This window comes from Pholis gunnellus (genome assembly GCF_910591455.1).
Source record: "Pholis gunnellus genome assembly, chromosome: 22".
Classification (NCBI taxonomy): domain Eukaryota; kingdom Metazoa; phylum Chordata; class Actinopteri; order Perciformes; family Pholidae; genus Pholis; species Pholis gunnellus.
The window spans coordinates 10090150-10113065 of NC_136549.1; the positions used below are offsets into that span (position 1 = coordinate 10090150).

Consider the following 22916-nt stretch of genomic DNA (forward strand, 5'->3'; position numbering starts at 1 on the left):
CAATGACAATAAAAAAAACATGATTTTATTTTATATTTCAGGCTCCATGAATCTCCCACCCAAAGCGATTCCAGTGTTGACGGCCGCTGTTGGCTTCCCCTTCCACTACTCAATCCCACCTAAAACCTTCCAGGACCCAGAGGACGGTGATGCAGACGCTCTTTCCCTGGAGATGAGGCTCATTGACGGGCCTCCCATCAGCGTTGGTACCTGGTTAGCACTGGACGGTCTGGAGCTTCATGGTGTTCCTCTGGACGTGGACCTGCAGTTTGCTCCTCAGCGGTTCCTGCTGGCCGCCCGGGACGGACAAGGCCTGAGCACCCGGCTGTCTCTGACCCTGGATCTCCGTCGTAGCCCCGTCACGTTTTCACCCCGACAGCTCAACTTCACTCTGTTGTCCGTCACCGCTACAGGGTGGAACAACTGCTGAGAAAACAGTCTGGCTTCTTCTTCAACAGCTCTAGTTCCAACCACCTCTCTGTAGTTTCCATGAGGCCCAGGCACAGGTCCACTGTGGTGTCCTGGTACAACCACAGCTTGTGTGGGACGGGTCAGAGTAGAGAAACACTGTGCTATGTCGATCAAATATGGAGCATGTGGCTGGCAATGAGATCAGCAGATGAATCCGTCAACCTTGCATTCAGAGAGGCAATGCTTCCAGAGTTCTCCATCACTAAAGTTGGACCTGTGAGCTACAGACCAGACTGTTTCTCCACTACTTCTACTTCCACATTTGATGGATCTACCCCTGCTGTCCACACTCGCCTCAGTCCCACGTCTAACAGCTGCGTCTCTGCACCTCACAACAGATTACTCACTATCAATGGATGGCTGGCATGTTGACTGCCCTCATCGTTGTCTGCCTCCTCATCGTCCTGCTCGTCACTGTAGTTCTCCATTTCTGCAAAGGTCACGCAGGTCAAGAACAGTCGCCATTTGGCCCACAGGCAGGTTGCTCTCAGTTAGAAGCAGAGATCTGAGAGCCTTAAGACCGAGGCGACCTCCGCTCTTACAACCTGAACTCCCTCCACCACCGCTGAGGCTGTGGATTAACCTTTCGCCAGGCGTTGAGGGGCAAGTCCCATCAACGCGAGAGCAAGTGAGGAAAACCGTTGAGAAGGCGCGACAGCCTCGTCCTCCACAATACGACTTTTAAAGTGCCTAACGTTAAAAAAAATAGAGGATCTATAACAAAACCTCAAAGGTCCAGTCACACGAAGTAATGTTTCTAATTCTATTTAATTGTTTCAATTCATATTAAGCTCAGGTTCTAAAATGTTTTCAGGGCTATCAGGTTGTTTTATGTGTAAAATTATTACAACCTGCTGTAATTGTACTCTTGTCAGTCAATCACTCAAGTCCGTTTTTGACTTGGATCAATTAGATCTTATTCTTTAAACAACACAGTAATGATGCTATTTCCCACAAATGCAATGTCCTACTTTAAATGAATGACACAAGACATCACTTCCATATTCAACAGCAAAATTCTCTATTGACAGCTTTTATTGTGTTACACAATATGTGAACAGCATATCTACAAAACCATGAGTAAAAAAAAGGAACAGTAGAAATTCCTCGTTAAGAGTTCACTGTCTATGTTATTTGAGGCCCTGGTTCTGGGAGTATGAGGTGACACCCAACTCTGAAAAAACTCTGTGGCTCAAAATCTCTATCCTTGGCAGGGGTGAAGCAATGGATCTGTGAAGACATCATCTGGAGGCCTTTCCGTTTTCGTGAACATCCATCCTGTCAGTCGGGAAAAAGACAAGTCTGGTTAGCGAGCAGTTTTGACACATTCAACCCATAAAGTGACAGATGATTGATTTTTCTCACGCACCCATTTTCGTCTTTGAGCTGCTGGTACAACTCAAACTTGTTGTTGACGGAGCTCACTCTTCCGACAAACTCTTGGTGCTTCCTGGAATTTGCTACAGTGATGCGATTGCTCCACATGGTGAGGAGCGAGACCGGACCTGAACAAACAGCGAGACAAAGCCACAGATATAAAAAAACACACATAACCAGTCGGGGCCCCCCGAGTGATGTCATCAGATGGCATTTGACAGAACTGGCCCTCACTGGCTCAGTACTTTTCTGGTCTGTTTGTCAGTGATTTCTTGGGGTGGTGTCTATTCTAAGCAGATAAAAAAAAAAAAAGTATGATGCAGGTTGGTACCTTTTGCTCTCTCTGGGGGCTGAACCTCCTCCGTGCACAGGCGCGGCTTCTTGTTGAGCGGCTCTGGAGAGTCCGGCGAATCCTTGATCACCTCCGACTCCTGCTCTTCTTTTTCCAGCAAACCTTTAAGTCTTCAGGTTTAAAAACAAAAACGGAGTGAGGCACGAGAGAGCAGAAATTTAACGGACACATCCCATTCTTTTTGCTGCTAAATTTAGGTTATTATTCACATCTATAAGGATGCATGAGACATCCGAGCAGCACTGACCTCTCCGACTCCTGCCAGCTTTTGTCATCTGTGTCCTTCGTGCCGTTCTTCTCTGTCCTGTCTTCCTTCTCCTCCCTCTTCCTCCCTCTCTTCTTCCTCTCCTCCTCCTCGGGAGGTTTGCTGCGACAGGCAATGATGCAGTCCAGCACCCGCTGGTGTCTGTCAGTGGCTCCGGCGTGAGTTTTCACTAATGTCTCAAGCTCGTTCCACATTATACGATACTGTTCATCTCTGAGAAGAACAACAATGCGGATACACAATCAGTGACTCTGCCGTTTACGTTCATGAATTGCGATGTTGATTTTAGAAGAAATACCTCTTGGGGCCTTTGCCTCTGGATCCCACGGTGGAAATAGGGAGAGGGTCGTTCTTCCTCTCCATGTCCACCAGGTTGTAAACGGTCTTCTGGCAGGTCAGAACATCCTCCTCAGACAAAGTCTCTTTCACTATCAGGTTAGCTAACGGAACCACCTAGTGGAGGAAAACAGGACGACACGCAGACACAGGAATGACGGATGATAACGATGCGGGCCAATAGGCATAGAAACATGGGAAACAGATCATCTTTTCTGTGCAGGAAACAAGTCAAGCGTGATGGAAACTTCACTTGTGCGATAGAAATCTAAAAGGAGCCACAGTATCGCTGCATGCCGCTCACTCACTGCCTGCATGTTGAAGATGGTGGTCTGGGAGATGATCATTGGCCAGTACCGAGTGTGGCGTTCCAGCTGAGCTTTGGCCCTCTCCACCGGCAGCTTCGCCGAGGGATCATGGGTAGACTCTGAAACAGGAGTGAGCCGGTTCTCCCTCATAAATTCCCCAAAATCCTGAAACAGACAAAAAAAACAGTTACCATTTGATGCTTATTGATGTTTATTGCAACCGGGCTGGTGTGAGCTGAACGTACGGTGATGCGGTAGTCGGTCACTCGGCCTCCGCAGCCCTCGCTGATGGAGGGCGGGTCCTCCAGGGTGGAGCGGTTGCTGTTGAGCACGTGCAGGAAGATCTCGCCTCCGTGGCTGCTGAGCATGTGGCTGATGACCTTTGACCCAGACTTCCTCGGCTGCTCCAGCAGCACCGATCGACCTGTGGCGAATCGAGGAGAGGAGGCACAAACAGTTACAGTCCATCAAGAGACGAAGATAAACAACAGGATGAAAAGAAAAGGGTTTACTCCCGCTTACCGTTGAGGAGGAAGTTGGTCAAACAGGACGAGGGACGACTGTTTACATCTGTGGGGGAGATGCGGTAGGCTCCTGTACAGTAATGCAGTTCTGAGGTGGGAAAATAAAAACACAAATCAGCAATGATTAATCTGCACAATTCACCAATAATGCTTTTAGGGCTTATACTGTTTAAGATATATATAAATAAGGAGATTTCAAAGTAAGTTAAAATTTAAATGTAATAAAAATGGGGAAATATTTTCCCCTAAATGATGTTCAAAGCTTAAAACCCTTCAAATCAACGACCAACTGACATAGAAACGTGACTATGCCCACCTATGCTGTTGGTTCGTGGAGTGCACCATTTCAGTGTAATCGTCTCTTTGAGTCCATTTTCTCGCGTGCTGGTGCCCGCCATGTGCAAGTCTCCTGCACAACACAAAGACGACATGTGAATTGGTCATTTCTGAGGAGAAATTGACGGATTCCAAAAAAAAATATTGCAAAAAAAATCATGAAAGGTGTCCAAGAATCTGCAAACGGATTTCCTTACCCGGTGTTTATAATGTTAACAATGAAAGCTACTTCGAGCACAAGTTATATAAAGTTTGAGGTTGTTTCCTCACAAAGTATTCGAATGGCTACTTCTTAACTTTTATTTTGTTTCAGTCGAGTTCTCACCACTTTTGAAGAACTCCAGGTGAGCATCTCGGTGATGCAGGAGCTCAACGTCATAATTGGCCGATGTGTTGGCGTGCTGCTCTTCCTGTCCATCCGCAGAGACAATAACACATACGGGTCAGCATGAAGTCAGCTCTCACAATGTGCAAACCAATACACACACACACACACACACACACACACACACACACACACTCTCACACACACACACAAACACACATTAGCACTGCTGATTTCATGTTCCAAAGGGTAAATGATAATGACCAAAGTAAAAGAAAAAAAGCTCTCTGGGTGACTTAAGTATGTTTTCTTCTACTCACATCAGAGACTAGTGTTTAATGCAAATGTCCTTAAATTCACACAATACTGAGCCTGTACTTGTTTGACATAAATCATGGATTCACGATCTTACAAAAAAACAGCTCTATATGTTTAGGCCCAGGCCCGAAAAATGGGGTCTGGCAACCGCTGAGCTAAAAACAAAAAAGGTTGTTTATTAAGCTTAAAATTTGACAACTTTCTACACATGGAAAAATAGCAGTTTTAGGACAGCTAAAGGTCGGGTTTAAAAAAAAACAAGTTATCCAGACAGCACAACGGACCACACCAAGACACTAAAGGGGGAATGGTTGGGAACTGATGGGGGGGAAACAGAGACCAGGGGACAGTTTAGGCAACTTTTAAGGTGTTAACACCCGACAGACACTGACAGTATTCAACAACTCAGAAGAGGCAACGCTGGTCAAAGATGTTCGGACATTAAAACGGTTGAATTCAACATTCATATTCTGCATTTTCTATCAGTCTTTGGCAGGAATCCTACAGCCAACAAAACATTTGCCAAGAACAATTTGGATGACTTTAAAACAAATGGTTATAATATCATTTAATTAAAGAAAAGTTTGTAGACTCTCAAACTCTGCATTCCCTGGGTGTCCACATGAGACCAGAGTTGCCCGTCCTTTACTGGAGCCTCACCGGCAAATCTTTCGACCAAATGTCACATCAAAACAAATTCATGACACTGTAAGCCTGTTGCAACAGTAGAGCTCCAAACATACACTGCACACTACGTGGTGTAAACTCTGACCCTTCCCTCACTTTGATGTGTGTGTGATAAGAGTACTAACCTGGTCGCAAACATTTAATGTGGGCTAGCAAAACAGAAAATACAGCATGAAACCAGCAGCAGATTCACAGTCAAATCAACATGCAAATGAGATAAACAAAAAGATGAGACTGTAAAGTTTCATGAGTAATTATCGGTGAGGAAGGGCTCACGCGTAAAAAGATTAAGCAAGCAAAAGAAGTAGTGTGAAGGCTGTGAGAGGAAAAAAGGAAAAATAAAAGCAATCAAGGAAAAAGAGGGAATGGTCTGCATTCTGGACATGACAACATTTGTGGACTAGCAAAAGAAATGAAATGTTTAAAGTTGATGTGAGATGTAATTCTGGCGTGGCATGTGCAAGGCCAAACAAAGGGCGAGAAGCCCCTTACCTTCATGGGGATGTTTGTTATGGTGGTGGAGGCCAAGTCAAAGTGCTGCTGGACCAGAATGTTGAGTTTGGTGGAAAGGTGCCGCCCGGCACGGACGCTGTGAACCTCGCTGGTGAGCAGAGGGGAGATCTGAGACAACCGGGGAGGAAGATTGCAGTGAGAACTAACGGCTGTGACATGATGGCGCCATGTTTTTTCCACACAAGCTCGGGTCTTCTTTGTCAGCAGCACCCACCTGTTTCTTCGGCCGGTCAGACACCAGCGTGTCCTCCCCCTGTGGGTGGATGTGAACTAGGACCAGGTCACACTGCTGGATGGCCATCAGCCTGAAACGCACGACGATGAGCTGTGAGCCATTTATCACGTGCGCAAAAAAGGAAAGAATTGCTACGATCATCACATCGGCTGATACTGACCTGTCTGAGCCTGCTGCCATCTTGTTTTGTTCTAGAATAGTCTCTTGGATGCAGTCTTCCAACATCCGCACATGAGTATCACTGTGAGATAGAACACAGAAAGAGCACTGCATTAGAATTGTCTTAAATAATATAATGCACAGTAAAAGGTTCTTTTATGAATATATACTATCAGGGTAAGCGACGACCACAAGATAAGTCCATGCACGTACACGTACAATACACGTAAAGTACAAAACAGTGACAATACAGAGTTGCTGCGCGGGAAATGAAATGACCAACATGTTAAAGTTTGATTTTCCGCCACGTCACTGTTTACCTTTTAGCATTGGTTAGGCAGATAATACGACCCCTGTTGGCAACTCTCTCGGCCGTGTCCATCAGACTGGTGCGCCTCTCGTGCTGCAACTCTGTGATCTTGCATAGCGACTCCACGGCAGCAACCAGGCCGTGCAGGATGCTGCAACACTCGGGGTCCTCGCGCGGGTTAGGCGGCCCGACAGCCGCTAGAGCTGACATGAGCTGCCAGGAAGGAGGAGGAGAAACGAGATAATCATATCGCTACGTCCAGTTCTGATGGAAACCTGTGCAAACATGCGGTCACTGATGTTCATAATAATGTTGCACTTCTCCAAAATGCGGGCAAACTGGAGCTGTGCTGAAAACACTCTCACTGCAGGACCTACCGCAGACTAACAGTCATATTATACATCAGGTAGAATTGTTACTCCGTCACGGAGTTTTGTGGGCAGTGGATTACCTCATGAGTGCTCTGGTCTTCCTGCCTCCAGCTATTCAAGATGTGGAACTCGGAATCACTCACAAGGTAATTAATCTGTAAAATAGAGAGAAGTCAGAACGCGTTTATTCAATGTTGAAGTAATTGGTGCAAGATATTATATTCACGAGACTAAGATATCTCATTCGTTCGTGGCGCACTCGTTTAGGTACATATCTTAATTGGAACCAGTGGTGGAGAAACAGCTGATGAACACAGAGAGAAAACAAAAAAATAAGAAGCTAACCAGTTTGTGCAGGGGATAAACATCGTAGAGGATCCGGCAGTACTCCATGGAGCACTCCACAGCAGAGGTCCACAGGGACTTGGACACGGGGGCCAAAGGAATGACCCCTTGAGCTCGACTCTTCGTCAGCACATCACACTCCACCTGCTGACGACTCGACTCGGCCATGTAGGGACAGTGGTCCACCACAAAGACCGTCTTGTGAGACACCGAGAACATCTTCATTTTGCAGAAATCCAGCGTGCACTGATCTGTATGGACAACAGAGAAATACACAAGCGTGAGATTCTAATAAAGGCGCACACACACACACACCCTTCCATAAATGTTATACAGCATGTTGTAAGTATGTTATATGAAATCTACATTTAAGTTAGATGAACACAGGAATATTGTGCAAACCTTTTAAACATAACACAACTTATTACATCATGCATCTTCCTTTATACCACTACAGATATAAGAGGCACAGTAATAAAAATACAATTTGACGGTTGCTGGGGGCAATCTCTACTGACAACTGCGATGTTCATAAATTCTTAGTGGCGAATGTCAACTCACCTGTAGAAAATCTTATCAGGAAATGATATGAACCGGCTAAAAGCCGAGGGCGCTCGCTTTAGGTCGAGTTTTGCCTATTACACGGAGACACAATCAGTCTCAGAATACGTTATTTGCCAATAACTCCAAATCGTCAGCAAGCTAACATGACTACTTGCTAAAGGAGCGTGTCACTAACCATCGCGTTAGCCTTTTAGCTAAGCTAATCACTAGCCGGAATCATTTGTTTGCTGATTCGCGTTTATTACCACCGACTTACACATTTAACCGTTATGCCATTTGTGCAATAGTAAACTGAATGTTTTCTATTCAATGTACCTCCAGGTGACCGTTTACTAAATATGTACACACTTGGAATGACTAGCACAAACAATACGCTTTAAATCGTGTCAAGCTAGCGTCTTGTTATTGGCGGATATATGCCCACTAGTGTTCCGTCACCGTTTTCCTTCCCCTGAATGACGGCCCGCACTCTTTAAAAGGTTCCTACTCTCCACTCTGTTTGTTTTAACTGTTATACAGCAACGGTTTGAAACTGGGACACGTTGGATTCAACCGTTGTTCTTGCCCCCAGGACATCATGAGATCATTTCAGTGCGTTTACGATAACATCTTTGCTTTACAAAACTGAAACTGCATGATGGGTAACGGATGAATGCGGAAGGAACGCACATGTTATGTGACTGAATCATATGGAATGAGTTTAGATCAGCGTACAGAGCACTGGATCCCGCTGTTGAGGCTACCTGAATGCCAAACATTTGAAAACAAAATACATATTTCTCCACATGCACCTAGATGTCAAGTGTGTTCATGCGTTAATCAGCACGCTAAACAACAAACTTCAGAGGAATTGAGTGGGCGTAACTTGACTGTCAAATGTGGCTGAACAACAGCAACACCCTCCTCCTCACCCTCCTCCTCCTCCTCTCCTCCTCCGACCCCACCCGTGAGACTTCTTCCATTCTCTCAAGTCGCAACTTGAGCACAACTTTATCTGAATCCATGTTGAGAAATAGATACAGAATGTGTGGAGGACGGGGCTGCGCTTTGAAGCTATTGTAATACACAGTAATCTGTCGGTAAAGCAAAGTTGTTGTTTTGTTGTTCTCAGTGTTTTTGTGAGCTGGACCCCCCGAGAAGGACTATGAGCAATAACGACATCCACGAGGCGGACTCCGTGTCTGACACAGATGAGATGGAGGGTGATGCTGTATCGGGCATGATACTAGAGGAAGTTGGTAAGAGGACAGCTTTGTTTTGTCGCAAGATATTTTGTTGTTGTGTTGGTGTGCACGCGGTGAGGGTTTATGGGCACTTTGCGGATTTACTCACATGTGGTACTTGAAACACATCTGTTAGGCCATATACACCTCTGGGTGTGTTAGCTGAGAGCTCCCACTCATTCATCACTTCTCCAGCCTACTTTATAGTTTGTATAAACATTGATGCTTATATTGGTGTAACCCCCCCCCCCCCCCCCCCCCTGAGAAAGTGTTACAATGTTATTAACTACTCCTTTGCGCGTAATTAGTGCTTTTTTTACTTTTAGCACATTTTGGTGCTGATGATTCCAGATTTTAAAAGCAGCACTTCTACTCAGGATATCACTGTTCTGGTTGAGAGGTCTGCTAAAAGTACACGGTTCATGGTTTCCCTTTTGGACACGTACATTATGGTTTATCCATTTCTGCCATCATGAAACATGAGGTATTGTCACCTTTACAGGGTAGATAATGAGTAGAAGTAAATGGTCGAAAGATTTAAATGAATGCACGCTGCATGTGGAGCAGAACAACTGTGTGGGTGTGGTGCACACATTTTTAAGAAAACACAAGCTCAACACCAATTGATATAAATAACAGATGTTGGACGATCAAAACTGCCTCCCCCCTCAAAAAATCAAACAGCTGGAGCCCCTGTTTCTGTCATATATGTCCGGTGTGGCCCTGTGGAAGGCTTCAAACTAGAACAGATCGCATTTCTTAACATTCTTTTGTTCCTTGCGTGTCTTACATTCCTGACGCTCCAAACTGAAACTGCAACTTCACTTTGGAATAGACTAAATGTCTGTACAGCTTCCACAGTTGTGGAAAAATATTTCTCAATCTATACGCTTCTGTCATGTTCTGACTTGCCCACAATGACTACTGTCTGGTGTTGCATGCATTTTTCCCTTCTTCTCACAGCTCGATGAGAGATAAATGGTCCTTTGGGGTAAACGTTAATAGTTGTGAGGATGTTGAGACTATGTCGGAGGCCCTGACCATATGGAAGTGACTAATGCTTTTCACTAAGTGCACTCTATTTAATGGAGCCTATATTCACTTGTTATAAATTATTGCAGCCACGCTTTGCTGCAGCCTGTGATGCTGTGATTACAACAGAAGAAAGATTAGCAAAGATACGATTTGTTTTGTTTCACCTTAATAATGTGCAAAAGTAATTCTATGGTGATACAGGAAGTCTGATTATTAACATGTACCCAGCACATTGGTACAAGTAAACATGATGCATTGATGATTACTGATTAGCATATTAGGGAGAGAGCTATGTCTCTCGACTGCTGGAAGCAAGTTTCAATGAAGATGTATCATCAGTTTATCTCATTTCACATGCAAAACATATAAACATTAACTGCTTAGACTGAAGCCAGATCTTAGAGCAGATTCTGTTCCTGTGAGAGACACTCGACTTGTACCAGATGTCACGAAATGATCCACTTTTTGAAGCAGAAAGGAATTTCCTGTCATGTGCGTTCGGCCCTCGTTTTTTTGCTTGAGTTCAGTGTTTTAAATGTTTGCCTTTTGGTCAAATAAAATGTGTTTCGTATACCTTCATGCTGCACAAAATCAAAGTTTGTAAGTTAAAAACAATACGTTTTTTTGTTCTGCCTTTATTATTTTGGGTGTTGTCATGGAGGATGTTCTCTAGAGAGGAAGTGAGCGCTGGGTGGGTGGGTTGTGGCAAGAAAGCTGATTTTTATTCCAGATAGCTCGTGGGCATTCAACATGCTTTTCAAAAGAATCATATGTAGTGACTGACTGTAGGGTGCAGAGGTTTCGTAACAGCGTTTCTGTTGGGTGTAATGACTCAGGAGCCCGTGCACATTTCTGTTATATTACACACCAAAGTAGTGCTAGAAAAAAAAACTAATCAGGTACAGTGTGACCTCCAGTCTGCAGCAAACAACTAAAACACATAATGTGATATTACAGTCATGGTACAGCGTACAGGGGAGGATTTAGGCCCACAATACATCAATGTGAAGAAAGTGGGGTTCGTTACTGGTTCAGCATTTCAAAATACTGACAGACTTTAACAAAGTTCATTAGAGTTCAGACTGTTAGCCTGGAGGACTTTGTCAAAGGAAAGTCTTGTGATGAACGATTATTCCACTGTGAAGTTTCCCCGAGTGTTACTATGGCCAGTGTTTTGAAAACAACATCTGTCTTCAGTTAGTTTTGTCATCGCGCTCTGCTTTATATGGAAAGATGACAGGGCCTTCCACAATGGATGTAATGTCATCTGTAGATTGTAATTATGAGGCATAAAACAATGCATGTAATGTTGGTGGTATTGTTTGTTACGCTGTGATGCGGTCAGTGGTGTGAATACTGAGAGCAGACTTCTAAATGAATCTTCGTGGAAACGAACTGGAGTGCATTTTGTAAATGTGTTGACCACAGTAGGTGGTGACCTAGTTCTTCTCTTGTTCCGGGGAGTAATATAACATCGCGGCGAGTGGGCCAGTGTGGGCAAGCAGTAAAAACAAAATGCAACGACAACAGCATGAGGTTCGGGTCACTGGTTATAAACCCTCCGACTGGTGTGGAAATGAGTAACAGTCGCCGCTGCTTCAGTGAGCACCGCTGAGGTGGAACATGAATATCGTGCTGGTCAGAGGTTGTGTGGATGTGAAGTTCTTGTGAGGTCAGCGGCGCTTTTACCGGCAAATAAAGATGAAACAAGACAAGACAGCCATATGCTAGCAGCTGAGGCTGCTTAGCCAACACGCACAATGGCTGTCTGATAACAGAAAATCAGCTGTTATTCTTTTTAAGTTATGTAAACGCACATATGTGCCATAACTGTGTCGTATCCACGTGCTAAGTTGGACCTATTTGTTCTGTTGCAACAAGCGCAGCTTCAGCTGAGCTGCAGGTGAATGACAGCTGAAGCGGATGTATAACGACGGTAAGTCCGTCCCCCGCAGGCGACTCAGAGGAGCGTCACATAATAATGTGCTTCTCAGAAAAATAGTAGTGAATGTAATGAGTTTTAGTTTTTTTTCTCTAAGAGAGGAATTAAAAAAAGACCACTGAAACAAGAATAATAAATCCGTTTTTACAGTGAAGTGCAACATCAATGATCTCTCAAATCTTTGTTTACAATAATATTACAGTATTCACAATACATCTATGATTTATTTCTGGCTCAGGTGATGCTGCGTTCATGACTGACAAACAGACCTCAGTTAAGACGAGCCTTTGTTTATTGTGCGTTTTGCCTCTTTATTGGCAAATTAATTACACTAAATATGAGTGTAGGGAGGTGGAGATAATTCATTATCATGTGTGTGTGTTATGAACATGATATCAATATTTCTTTTTTTTTAAATATCACAGTTGTATACCGTGACACCCCTAATATACATTTATAAATATGTAAAATGCAGTGACATTTGTATTGGTTGCTGCATATCATTTGTACATGCCTATAATGGTAACAACATGATAATATCAGCCTGCTAATGTAGCGGTCGGGCTCAAGTAAATTTGTTTATTTTGACGTCTGTATTCACATTTATGTGTTTGGTCTTATTTTCACAGTTTACCCCGAGGAGTTTTTACCGACGTATCACAGTATTAAAGAAGGAGCAGCAGTCACCAAAGCAGTACTGGTGAGTCAACGCCGTAATGTTGATGTCAGCGACAGGAGCAGCGGATCAATCAAATGCACCTGTATTTGTAATGATTCACATGAATATTCTGTTCTTCATCTGTTCTTAAAGCACAATTATTTAGCAAACAGATGGCAGATCGCTGGACCACAAGACACCAAATCACTGCACAAAACACACATGAGATGAAACGCATTAACATGAAACCATGCCTGTAGTTACATATAAAATGCATGCATGCAAGAGCTTAGTTTATACCTGGTGATGACACAAGTGTGATTGTGTGGAGAGAAAGAGAGAGAGACAGAGAGAGAGAGAGAGAGAGAGAGAAAGGGCGGGTATCATAATGTTTGTTTACACTTCCCACTCCTCCTGCATGGCCCACATTGCACTGGCCGGTCAGTGTCAGTATTCAACAATATCTCACTCACACGGACCTCTTCCTCTCCTCACCTTCTCTGTGTGCAACATGTACGGCGCTATGGAGGAAGAGGAGTACGAGTTTCAGTATATGGACTTACCTGACAAGCCTTGTTTTTGCACTCAGGCTGAGTTCAATGACAAACCCGACTCCTTGTTCTTCAACGACGGCGTGAGGAGGATCGACTTCATCCTGGTCTACGAGGATGAGGATAAGAAGGATTTTGAGAAGAGGCACACGTTCCAGCGGCGCAAGGTATGTCTTTCATTTTTTTTTAGATCGTTTTTGAGCCGGGCGGTTCATCTTAGAACAAAGTAATCTACTCACAAAACGAGAGCCGCTGTAAAAGGTGGTATGTTTGGGTAGTTTAGTATTGTTAAGCAATGTTTTGCTGTTGTTAGATAGCGTAGAGAAACTTGAACCTGTCAGCGTCCCAAATCCTTCGTCAAAGAGTTTTAAAATTAAGATTCAGTAGCAAATCATTTGTCTTAATGAATAACATACTATTTTTTATCAATGTAAGTAGTAGTTTTCTCATAGAACCTACATGTAAGTCATATTCAGGTGACATGCTTTGTGTGTTTAACTAAACTCTATTGTTTGTAAAGGGAGTTTTCATTCGCAGCAGACTGTGACTTTAAATTAAGTACTCGTGTATTCAGCACAGGAACTTAAATAACGCTTTAATTATCCAGGAACGGGAACAGCTTGGCATACATTGTTCTGAAAGTGCCTTTCCACTCTACTTCTCATTCATTCAACACGCATTGTGACTCAGTTGTTCAGTGGGTAGGATCCCTGAGGGAAGTTGAGCGTTACTCCTTCACTTAAATCCCCCAAAACGTACTGAAAAAAACGAACAAAAATCAGATCAGTCTGGTTATAAGTCTCCTTAACTGAACTTCAACTTCGTCCGTTGTTATGATTTTGGTCCAGAAACTTTAAACCTTCTCAAACAAATGAGTAAATTCAATTGGGGCATAATTGAATCGAGTAAATCAGAAAGCAAACAAAATGTCAGTTCAACGTGCCACCTACTTTTTACACAACACACACCTAGATGTGCCGCGAACACTGAGACATGGTTACGTACCCAGGTGTGTTTGTTTGTTGCTCCACAATAGCTTTACAGTGATGGATGTGTCTTGTAATGCTTGTAGATCCACAGACCTTAGAGATGTTACCTGTAGTGTTGCAACCGTATCCCCCGAGTGGTTTTGAAATGGAGACTGTGTCCTGTGGAGGCTAAAATCATAAATAAAACTGACAAACTGTTTGGTATTTTATGTTTAAAAAAACTGCTCATATGTTGTTTTTCTGCAGCAGTGAATGGATGCAATGGGTGTAAGCCAGTTTTGGCCAGTTCTTTGAGAAACGGCCCCGGCTGGTAGAGAGCTCATGAGCGTCTTCACCACAGATTGACTGGGACTGAGGAAATCCCTCATTCGTAATCATCCCAAAGCAAACTAAAGCCAAAAAGTGATGGGGAGAGCAGCAGCCTCTACCAGGCACTCCCTTAGTTTTTCCAGAGCCTAATCTGGGTCAAACACAAGTTGCTAAACCTTCTGCGCTGACTTTTAACTTGTGGAAAGGGTGTGGCTCAGTTCAAATAGTGTTAGCTAAATCGCTATCTTAAAATAAATCTTTCAATATTTGACTATGTTTGTCTCAGTGTTCATGCACATCATGTAGGGAATGTATTCTCCGTGTGTCATGAAAACATCAAACCAAAAGCAGTGAAGGTATTTGACGGTTTGCTTTGTCAACAGCCTCTCGGAGGTATTCCTTAGAATTGGGCTGACATCAAGCGGGAATGTGTCAAGGTGTCACATGCAGGTTGATCCCAACTCATCAAATAACAAAAGAAGTTGGAACAATTCATTCTGCCGTACTGTATTAATTGTTTTGTACTTTTTCATACTAATTCATGCTTTTTTTCACGCGTCTTTGGTTTTGGGGAAGCTGTGTAGCAGTTCAAAGAATGTGTGTTTCAGTTCGCTGTAACGTTTGATGACATGCCACCAACAAGAACCTGCTCTGACTTGCTTTGCCTCTGTGCGCAGTGGGAACCTAAATAAACCTGTATAAACAAATAATGGCAAATTGAATCACATGAAGGTTATCAAAGTGATAAGGTGTCGGCACATTATTTAGCTAAGATATTACCACAGTATACATAAAGCCATTTACTTTTGCGTAGATACAGACAATCCCTCGTGAAAGTATTTACACTGCCGTCTTGGCTCATAAGTCATGCATATAGTTTCACCCGCTACATAAACTGAATAATAACGGCCAGAGAGGAGGAGGGAGCATTAATTCAGGAAGCCTTTTTTTGTGTGTGTTTTTCACTGTAGAGGCGGCGGGAGTACTTCGAGGCCACCCTGATGAAGATGGGAATGGAGCTGGAGGCCACAAAATCTGTAAGTGGATGACACTCTTCAGAAGGTTTATCTGACTGCAATCTAATACTTAAAGCACTGCGTATTTGCCCTTTGCAGGTGATAGATGAGAAACTGCTGTTTGTGAAAGCCCACATGCCGTGGGACGTGCTGTGCACCTACGCCGAGGTCCTGCACATCAAGCTTCCCATCCAGCCCAACGACCTGTCCTCGCACCCCTCCCCGTGGCGCTTTTTCTCCTGCATCACCAAGCACTTCTACCCCAACGAAGACCTGATCACCAAGGAGGCGGAGTTCTTCACCGCCCCCTTTGAGAAGGACCGCCTGGAGTACTTCTACGTGAGGGACAAAGACGTCTTCTTCACCGCGTCCATGAGGAGCAGGATGGCAAGTGGCCTCGCGTTGTGGCAGTCAGTTCCAGGCCGCCTGCGACTTCCTTTCATATTTCAGTTTTATTTTGAAGGACGGCGTTTTTGCGGTTGGAACCATCCTATTTATACGTTTGATGAGACGAAAACCTCTTCTTCTTGCAGGCATATTACATCCTGAGTCGTGCCCCCTATGAAGTACGAGGGAACATTAAGAAGTTTGGCATCACCAAACTGCTAGATGGAGGAGTGTACAAAGCTGCCTATCCCCTCCATGACGTAAGTTACATGTTATAGTCATGTAGGTATGGTTTAGGCCTTTTTCAGTTTGTCACAGCCTGATTTAGCATGGTGTAATGCAATTAATGAACTAAGAATTCCCTTTGTTTGTATCGTTTTTTATTATTTCAGTGCAGGTTCAATGCCAAGTCCGAAGAGGACGGCTGCCCCAACGAGAGATATCTGCTCTACAAAGAATGGGCTAGTCCCAAAAGCTTCTACAAGATGCAACCACTGAACCTCATTAGGTGAACACAATCCTTTATGTTCTCATCAAAAAATCAACTGAAAGCACTAGAATGACTCTCTGATGATGTTTCAATTCAGCTAAAACTCAAACGCCTTTGTATTGTCCATAAAAAGTTTTGGACCGCAGTTGCATTCCCTGTGTGACAAGCAGGAACAAATACAATCGCTTTGATGTCTTTGTCCTTGCAGAGCCTTTTGTGAACAGTTAGAGCCACAGTAGATTGACGCTCTTTATTATTTCTTTTCCACAGGAAGTATTATGGGGAGAAGATCGGCATTTACTTTGCCTGGTTGGGTTTCTACACAATGATGCTGGCTCTGGCTGCTGTTGTGGGACTGGGTTGTTTCATTTACGGATACAGGACTCAAGACACCAGCACCTGGAGGTACATTTCCTTGTCGATTTTAAAATGATGAACTTGTAATTTGATGACGTACGATATTTTGGAGTATTTCCCAGTCTGATCATCTCTGTTCGCGTGTTTCAATTTGCCGCAGCATGGAGGTGTGCGACCCTGACATTGGAGGGAATATTGTGATGTGTCCGCAGTGTGACAGAGAATGCAAATACTGGAGGTTGAACAGCACCTGTGAAGCTTCGAAAGTGAGTTTGACTTTATGTGTTTCTGCAAAGATTTTGTCCTCTCGCTAATGTCGCTCAATATGCAAAAAAAAGGAACTGACTTTTGCATATGTAATGCATGCTGCTATTTCCACACAACAACTGTTGTGTCTGGAACTGATTTGCATGGACGCAGGACAGAACTGTGACCATTTTGATATCCACGTTTGTCTTTTTTTCCATTTTCTTTTAGAAACTTTGCATATTTGATAACTTTGGAACCTTGGTGTTTGCAGTTTTCATGTCCATCTGGGGTAAGTTGTATACAATGTTAAAAACATTGAGCGTATGCAAGCATGCTAATATCACTTACAGAAAGAAGCTGTGTTGACAACTGACAATTTGAAATCTTTATTATGTGCTCATCTTTGGCATTATTAAAGGCAAAACAGACACAGGAAGACACTGACAATACTGCATGTATTTCGATGTTTCCTTATTTCTCATTATTGCCCTTCCTGTTTTTTTTCCTGCTCCTGTTCATTTCCTGACTGTAGTCACTTTGTTCCTGGAGTTCTGGAAGCGTTACCAGGCGGAGCTGGAGTACATGTGGGACACTGTGGAGTTTCTGGAGCAGGAAGAGCCACCTCGCCCAGAATATGAAGCAAAGTGCATCTATGAGAGGAAGAACCCTGTCACAGGGGTAAAAATCACATGCACATTTTATTATTCTCTTTTTGCAGCTAACATCGTAGAACTACGAAAAAAAAAAAAAAAAAAAGATGGATTCAAAAAGTATAAACTATTTGGAGATGCTATGTTGTCATAATGAGTTTTAAGTCTTGCCATATTGCTGTGTTTGTGCGTGATTTAGGTAAAAGAAAACGTGCCCTATACAGCCTGTGGACGATGTCTTCGGGTGTCGATAGGAATTGGGACAGTCTTATTCTGGGTAATATAAATAAATTATATTTTTATTTCAATGTCATCATTTTTTTCTTGGTAACACTGTATTTTTCCTGTCTGCATTTCACTATCAAGCTCCTAAGAATATGTTATTTGGTACTATTGATTGGGAAAATACAATATTTTTTAAAGGAAGGTACATTTAAACCCATGTAAATATTCATACGTTACTCATTTATCATTGGAATTCAACTTTCCATATATATTGTTTTTGCATCTAGCTGACATGGTGTGCATTGAAGTCTTAGGTTTTTCTTAATTTATTTATTGGAAGTATACTACTTGAACATGACCTCTACTTTACCTACAATTAGTACCAAATTCATAGTTCTTTCCAGTAAACTTCTATAAAATAGAACAATTAGGACATAATTCTGAAATGACGGACCCATCGAATAAAGCTATTCCCATTTTTTCACTTTCAGAACAAACACAATATTCATGAGTCTTTCAACTCTTATTTTGTCCTTTTAGATTCTGTTGATCCTGGCGTCCATTGTGGCCATCATTGTTTACCGCCTGGCTGCCTTTTTTGCCTTCTCGGCTAAACTCAGAGCTCAGGACCTGAAGGAGCTGGAGCCCTTAAAGGAGTACGTGACGCCTCAGATGGCCACTTCTGTCACAGCCTCCCTCATCAGCTTTGTTGTCATTATGATCCTCAACATTCTCTATGAGCGGGTCGCCATCTGGATCACCGACTTTGGTGAGTTTGAGAATTGTACTTGTCCCCAGTATTGACTTGCATGTGGTTTAAATCCGAAAATCCTTTTCTTGTCTGACACAACAACAGAGCTGCCACGGACCAAGACGGACTACGAGAACAGCTTGACCCTGAAGATGTTCCTCTTCCAGTTCGTCAACTATTACTCCTCCTGTTTCTACATCGCCTTCGCCAAAGGGAAAGCGGTTGGCTATCCTGGAAATCCCGTTTACCTCTTGGGAAAATACCGGAACGAGGAGGTGCGGTTTGTCCGTCCAGCTGTTTGTTACATGTCTAACGTATTCGCGTGTTGTTCCTGACTCACGCTTTGTGTCTTGCTGTCCCGCAGTGTGATCCGGGTGGTTGTCTGATTGAGTTGACGACTCAGCTCTCCATCATCATGGGCGGGAAAGCCATCTGGAACAACATCCAAGAGGTCTTGCTACCGTAAGATTTCAGAATCTAAAAATAATTTTACGTTAGTAATACAATTAATCAACACAGTGTTGGCTTATAGATGCAGGTGAACATCAGTGAACTTGCTGCTTACAAAGAAGGCTAATAGCTTATCATACGCCAGCTTTCCATCGTCATACTGAGCTATACTGTTACTGTATGATCTCTTTCACCGCTCCATAGGTGGGTGAAAAATTTGATCTTCCGCCACTGCACTCGTGGGCCTTCAGAGAAGACGATTCCTCGCTGGGAGCAGGACTACCAGCTGCAGCCCCTCTCGAAACTAGGACTGTTCTATGAATATTTGGAGATGGGTAAGTCCCCGTCTGCACCTGGAGCCGGTTGCACAAGCTGTTAAGTTCAGACTTATTAGACTTATGTATCTCTATATTACAAAACAGGTTGCGCCACACAAACTAAGTCTTTCATACACTCGTGGTTAGCTGTTTCTAAATGTTTTAGTGACATTTCATTGAAATATTCAACATCAGTTTAATGATGACGTTCAAAGAAATATTTTTCCACTCTCATGGCGTGTCCCGTGTCTTAAGCTTTAATAGTGCAAGCCAATTCAGGAAACTGGTTTGAAACCAGTTAGTAAATAATAAGAGATACTGAGGGAAATTTACACACAAGTAGTCAACATACAAATATCTGGTGCAGCTGAATTGTGGGGGGTCTTGACGGTGGGCGTCTCGTCTCTTTCAGTCATCCAGTTTGGCTTTGTGACCCTGTTCGTTGCCTCCTTCCCTCTGGCGCCGATCCTGGCTCTGGTCAACAACCTGTTTGAGATTCGGGTTGACGCTTGGAAAATCACCACTCAGTTTCGCCGCATCGTGCCAGAGAAGGCGCAGGATATCGGGGCCTGGCAGCCCATTCTTCAAGGCGTCGCTATATTGGCTGTCGCAACAAATGTGAGACACTGTTTACGCAGAGTTATTGGTTTATAGGTTAGCTGCTTTCACTAACATTTACCTGGCGTCTCAACAGGCCATGATCATCGCTTTCACATCCGACATGATTCCACGGTTGGTCTACTACTGGTCGTTCTCTGTGTACCCATATGGAGATCACTATAACCACACCATGCAGGGCTACATCAACAGCTCGCTGTCTATATTCAACATCAGCGACTTCTCCAACCACAGCAAGCCCCTGAAGACACCTTACAACATCACCACCTGCAGGTACAAAGATTGGCCGTCTGTGTGTGCTGAGTTCAATTGTCCCTTGTTTGAATATAAAGAGAACGCCAGTTTCCATATTACCTATCAAGTATTTAAAAACTTTGCCTACACAAGACTAATAAGACGGGATGGCAAGCTCAATAGATTACTGCTGTCAGAGGCGGCTTTGTGGCAAATCGTGTTTGAGTATGAAATTTCCTCCTTTAGGTATCGAGATTTCCGGTATTCTCCTGGGCACCCGAGGCAGTATGAGTACACTATCTACTACTGGCATGTGATCGCTGCCAAAATGGCTTTTATAATCGTTGTAGAGGTGAGTGTGAACATCACAGGAAATCTTTCTGACACTTAAAAACAAAAATCTTTCATTGCTCAAAACGTATTAATGTCTTCTTCGACTCCTCACAGCACATCGTTTACCTCACGAAGTTCATCCTGTCCTACATCATCCCAGACGTCCCATACGCTGTCAGAGAGCAGATCAAGCGAGAGAAGTACTTGACCCAGGTCGTCCTCCATGAGACCAACCTCAAGCTGGTGACCAAACGTCTGAAACCAGTCGACGACGGGATTGCCAACTGCTCGAAGGTGAACATGACATGGCAGGAGATGGAACTTGATTTCGGAGAGTAAACTGTATGGAAGAAGACACCAGACCATACTGTATATACATGACTACCCAGTTTTTTTGCAGCATCCACATCTGTTCAAATACTGACCAACACCTCGTGAACCAATTAAGACCTGGAACAAGGTATGGACTTTAAGGGACTGCTGGACAAGGAAAGGAGAAACCACTTGTATAGTCTTCACCCCTGTTTACTGTCCTCACACTCTGGACTCCCGTCAGGTGAAAGCGTGCAAAAGGAGAAAGAACAGTGCATCTAACCTCATTCACCTCTCAGAGTGTCTTTTTCTTTTTACTTTCCTTCTCATACTGACCAATATAACAGACAGGTTGACGTATCGCAGCTGGCAGTGCCACTGCACACACTAGGTGTAGGACAATCAAGTAACATGGCAGTGTTTTTTGCACTACCTTATCAAGTAGGGATGGAGTTCAATTTGTTCAAATCTGAAGCCAGTATTGAATTTGAATCTTATTAGATGTAGCTTTTAACAATTTTAAACAACATAACGTAATATCTAAACACAAAGAACTCAGATAGGATGACACACATTAAGCTAAATGACTTGCTGGATGTTACAGCAACGAGAAATTGATGTCAAATCAGTGCCTCCCATTTTGAAGCTTAATAATGAACACCAACTATTTGGTGGACGAAGCAAAACATACAACCAAACAAAACAATTGTAGCTTAGCTCTTCCAGGGCTTTCAGCAGTATCACATGGTCTTCATTGGCCGATGGAAATTTGCCAAGAAGCTGTTTCGTCCATAGGACTTCTCATCCATGTTGGCCTAAAATGAAAGATTATGCTATGGTTGAAAGCTCTGGAAAAAAGCTAGTAAGTAGACCCTGAGTTTTCTTCTTCTAGTTTAATGACTATGTTGAATTTGAACTCAGCACAGCACAGTTTTAGTTTAATGCTGTCATGAAATATCAGTATTATTGTAAACAAAAAAATGCACCACTTTTGAATGCAACGTTGAGGATTGATGGAGATTTTTTTTTTACACGTCCATTTCTGTTACTCAAACTAAAGAGCTGAGGTGATCTGTCGAACAGCTCGCAATGTTACACAAGTGTTGAGATACCACGAGTTAGAATAAACATGGACGAACTGACCTAAAGCCACATATACTGACGAAATGCGCCTTGAATACTTTTATCTCTGTAAGCCTTTCAAATGTTTTAAACGTTGTTATAATGTTTGGAGGGGATTCAATTACAGTTACAATTACAGCCAATTCAGAAAATCTATTTATTTGACAATTCAAAGTAAAAGTTTGATGTATTCAAGAATACAAACCACAATAACAATTTAAAACTGAACGCTGTTTCAGCAGTACACCAAAATGCTATTCAGTTTAACCAATGTTTTTAATTTAATGAATTAATTGCAGCCCTGTGAAGTGGTTCAGTTGACTATGGAAGTATAGTCTGTCTCCTTCTCTATTCATGTACTCTCATCTACTGTACTGTTATGCACTTTTTACTTACAGAGTTCCACTCCTGTGCCATGACCACTGCAATGCACAACATGTTGAGCTGCAAGTTATATCCTGTGATATAGGCAGTACAGTAATTCAGTCTTTTCCCGTGTCATTGCTGAAATCTTAGACCAACACCTCTGCTGCATTTTTGCCTCGCCTTGTGATTTAAACTATGGTACTATGTCCAACATGTATGCAAACAGTATCATATACCAGCAATATCCGATGATGCGTATCCGTCTTGTCTTTTTTTGATCTTGTCAGTGCCATGAAATGTGTATTAAGTCTTACTCTAAAGACTCTCCAAGGATTAAAAAGACTTTCCACTATTGTGTGTTTTATTTATTTATTTTACCTCTCTACCTTTCACCTGGGATGTATTTAGAAGTGTGCTCTGTTGCACCTGAAATAAAAACACATCAGTCATGTCACAGTGTATTGACAATTGCATCACTGCAGCAAGATGAAAAACGAAAATAAAGGTGCATTGTGCAAGTATGCAAAATAAGCCTT

At 43.0% G+C, this 22916-nt stretch overlaps 2 protein-coding genes across 2 annotated transcripts; one reads left to right on the top strand and one right to left on the bottom strand.

The window, feature by feature from the left end:
• Positions 1-1424: 1424 nt before the first annotated feature.
• On the bottom strand, positions 1425-8200 carry ints13 (integrator complex subunit 13). Its single transcript, XM_079184028.1, has 17 exons — positions 7794-8200; positions 7233-7483; positions 6968-7042; positions 6527-6729; positions 6208-6288; positions 6027-6117; positions 5792-5920; positions 4295-4379; positions 3950-4042; positions 3632-3721; positions 3355-3533; positions 3110-3274; positions 2764-2918; positions 2448-2678; positions 2180-2310; positions 1841-1976; positions 1425-1749 (listed from the first exon to the last, which is right to left on the bottom strand). Exons 2-17 carry the CDS (start codon positions 7455-7457, stop codon positions 1713-1715), a joined length of 2106 nt encoding a protein of 701 aa, XP_079040154.1. The 5' UTR covers positions 7458-7483; positions 7794-8200; the 3' UTR covers positions 1425-1712.
• Positions 8201-8779: 579 nt separating this feature from the next.
• Positions 8780-22732, top strand: ano6 (anoctamin 6). Its single transcript, XM_079183431.1, has 20 exons — positions 8780-9034; positions 12626-12696; positions 13244-13372; positions 15475-15540; positions 15619-15906; positions 16053-16166; positions 16299-16414; positions 16667-16801; positions 16914-17019; positions 17231-17291; positions 17535-17680; positions 17852-17929; positions 18418-18646; positions 18734-18903; positions 18993-19090; positions 19283-19413; positions 19808-20013; positions 20090-20286; positions 20494-20599; positions 20695-22732. The coding sequence occupies exons 1-20, from the start codon at positions 8941-8943 to the stop codon at positions 20917-20919; spliced, it is 2766 nt and encodes a 921-aa protein (XP_079039557.1). The 5' UTR covers positions 8780-8940; the 3' UTR covers positions 20920-22732.
• The last annotated feature ends 184 nt before the right edge of the window (positions 22733-22916 follow it).

What these genes read in the sequence shown, in the direction of transcription:
- ints13 (XM_079184028.1), bottom strand. Translation starts at nt 7,457, where the DNA reads ATGAAGATGTTCTCGGTGTCTCACAAGACGGTCTTTGTGGTGGACCAC. An exon ending in AGAGGCAAAGGCCCCAAGAG is followed by an intron (nt 2,679 to 2,763) that starts GTATTTCTTCTA and finishes TGTTCTTCTCAG; the next exon opens with AGATGAACAGTATCGTATAA. An exon ending in AGCTGGCAGGAGTCGGAGAG is followed by an intron (nt 2,311 to 2,447) that starts GTCAGTGCTGCT and finishes TTAAACCTGAAG; the next exon opens with ACTTAAAGGTTTGCTGGAAA.
- ano6 (XM_079183431.1), top strand. Translation starts at nt 8,941, where the DNA reads ATGAGCAATAACGACATCCACGAGGCGGACTCCGTGTCTGACACAGAT. An exon ending in ACACGTTCCAGCGGCGCAAG is followed by an intron (nt 13,373 to 15,474) that starts GTATGTCTTTCA and finishes TTTTCACTGTAG; the next exon opens with AGGCGGCGGGAGTACTTCGA. An exon ending in GCACCTGTGAAGCTTCGAAA is followed by an intron (nt 17,020 to 17,230) that starts GTGAGTTTGACT and finishes ATTTTCTTTTAG; the next exon opens with AAACTTTGCATATTTGATAA.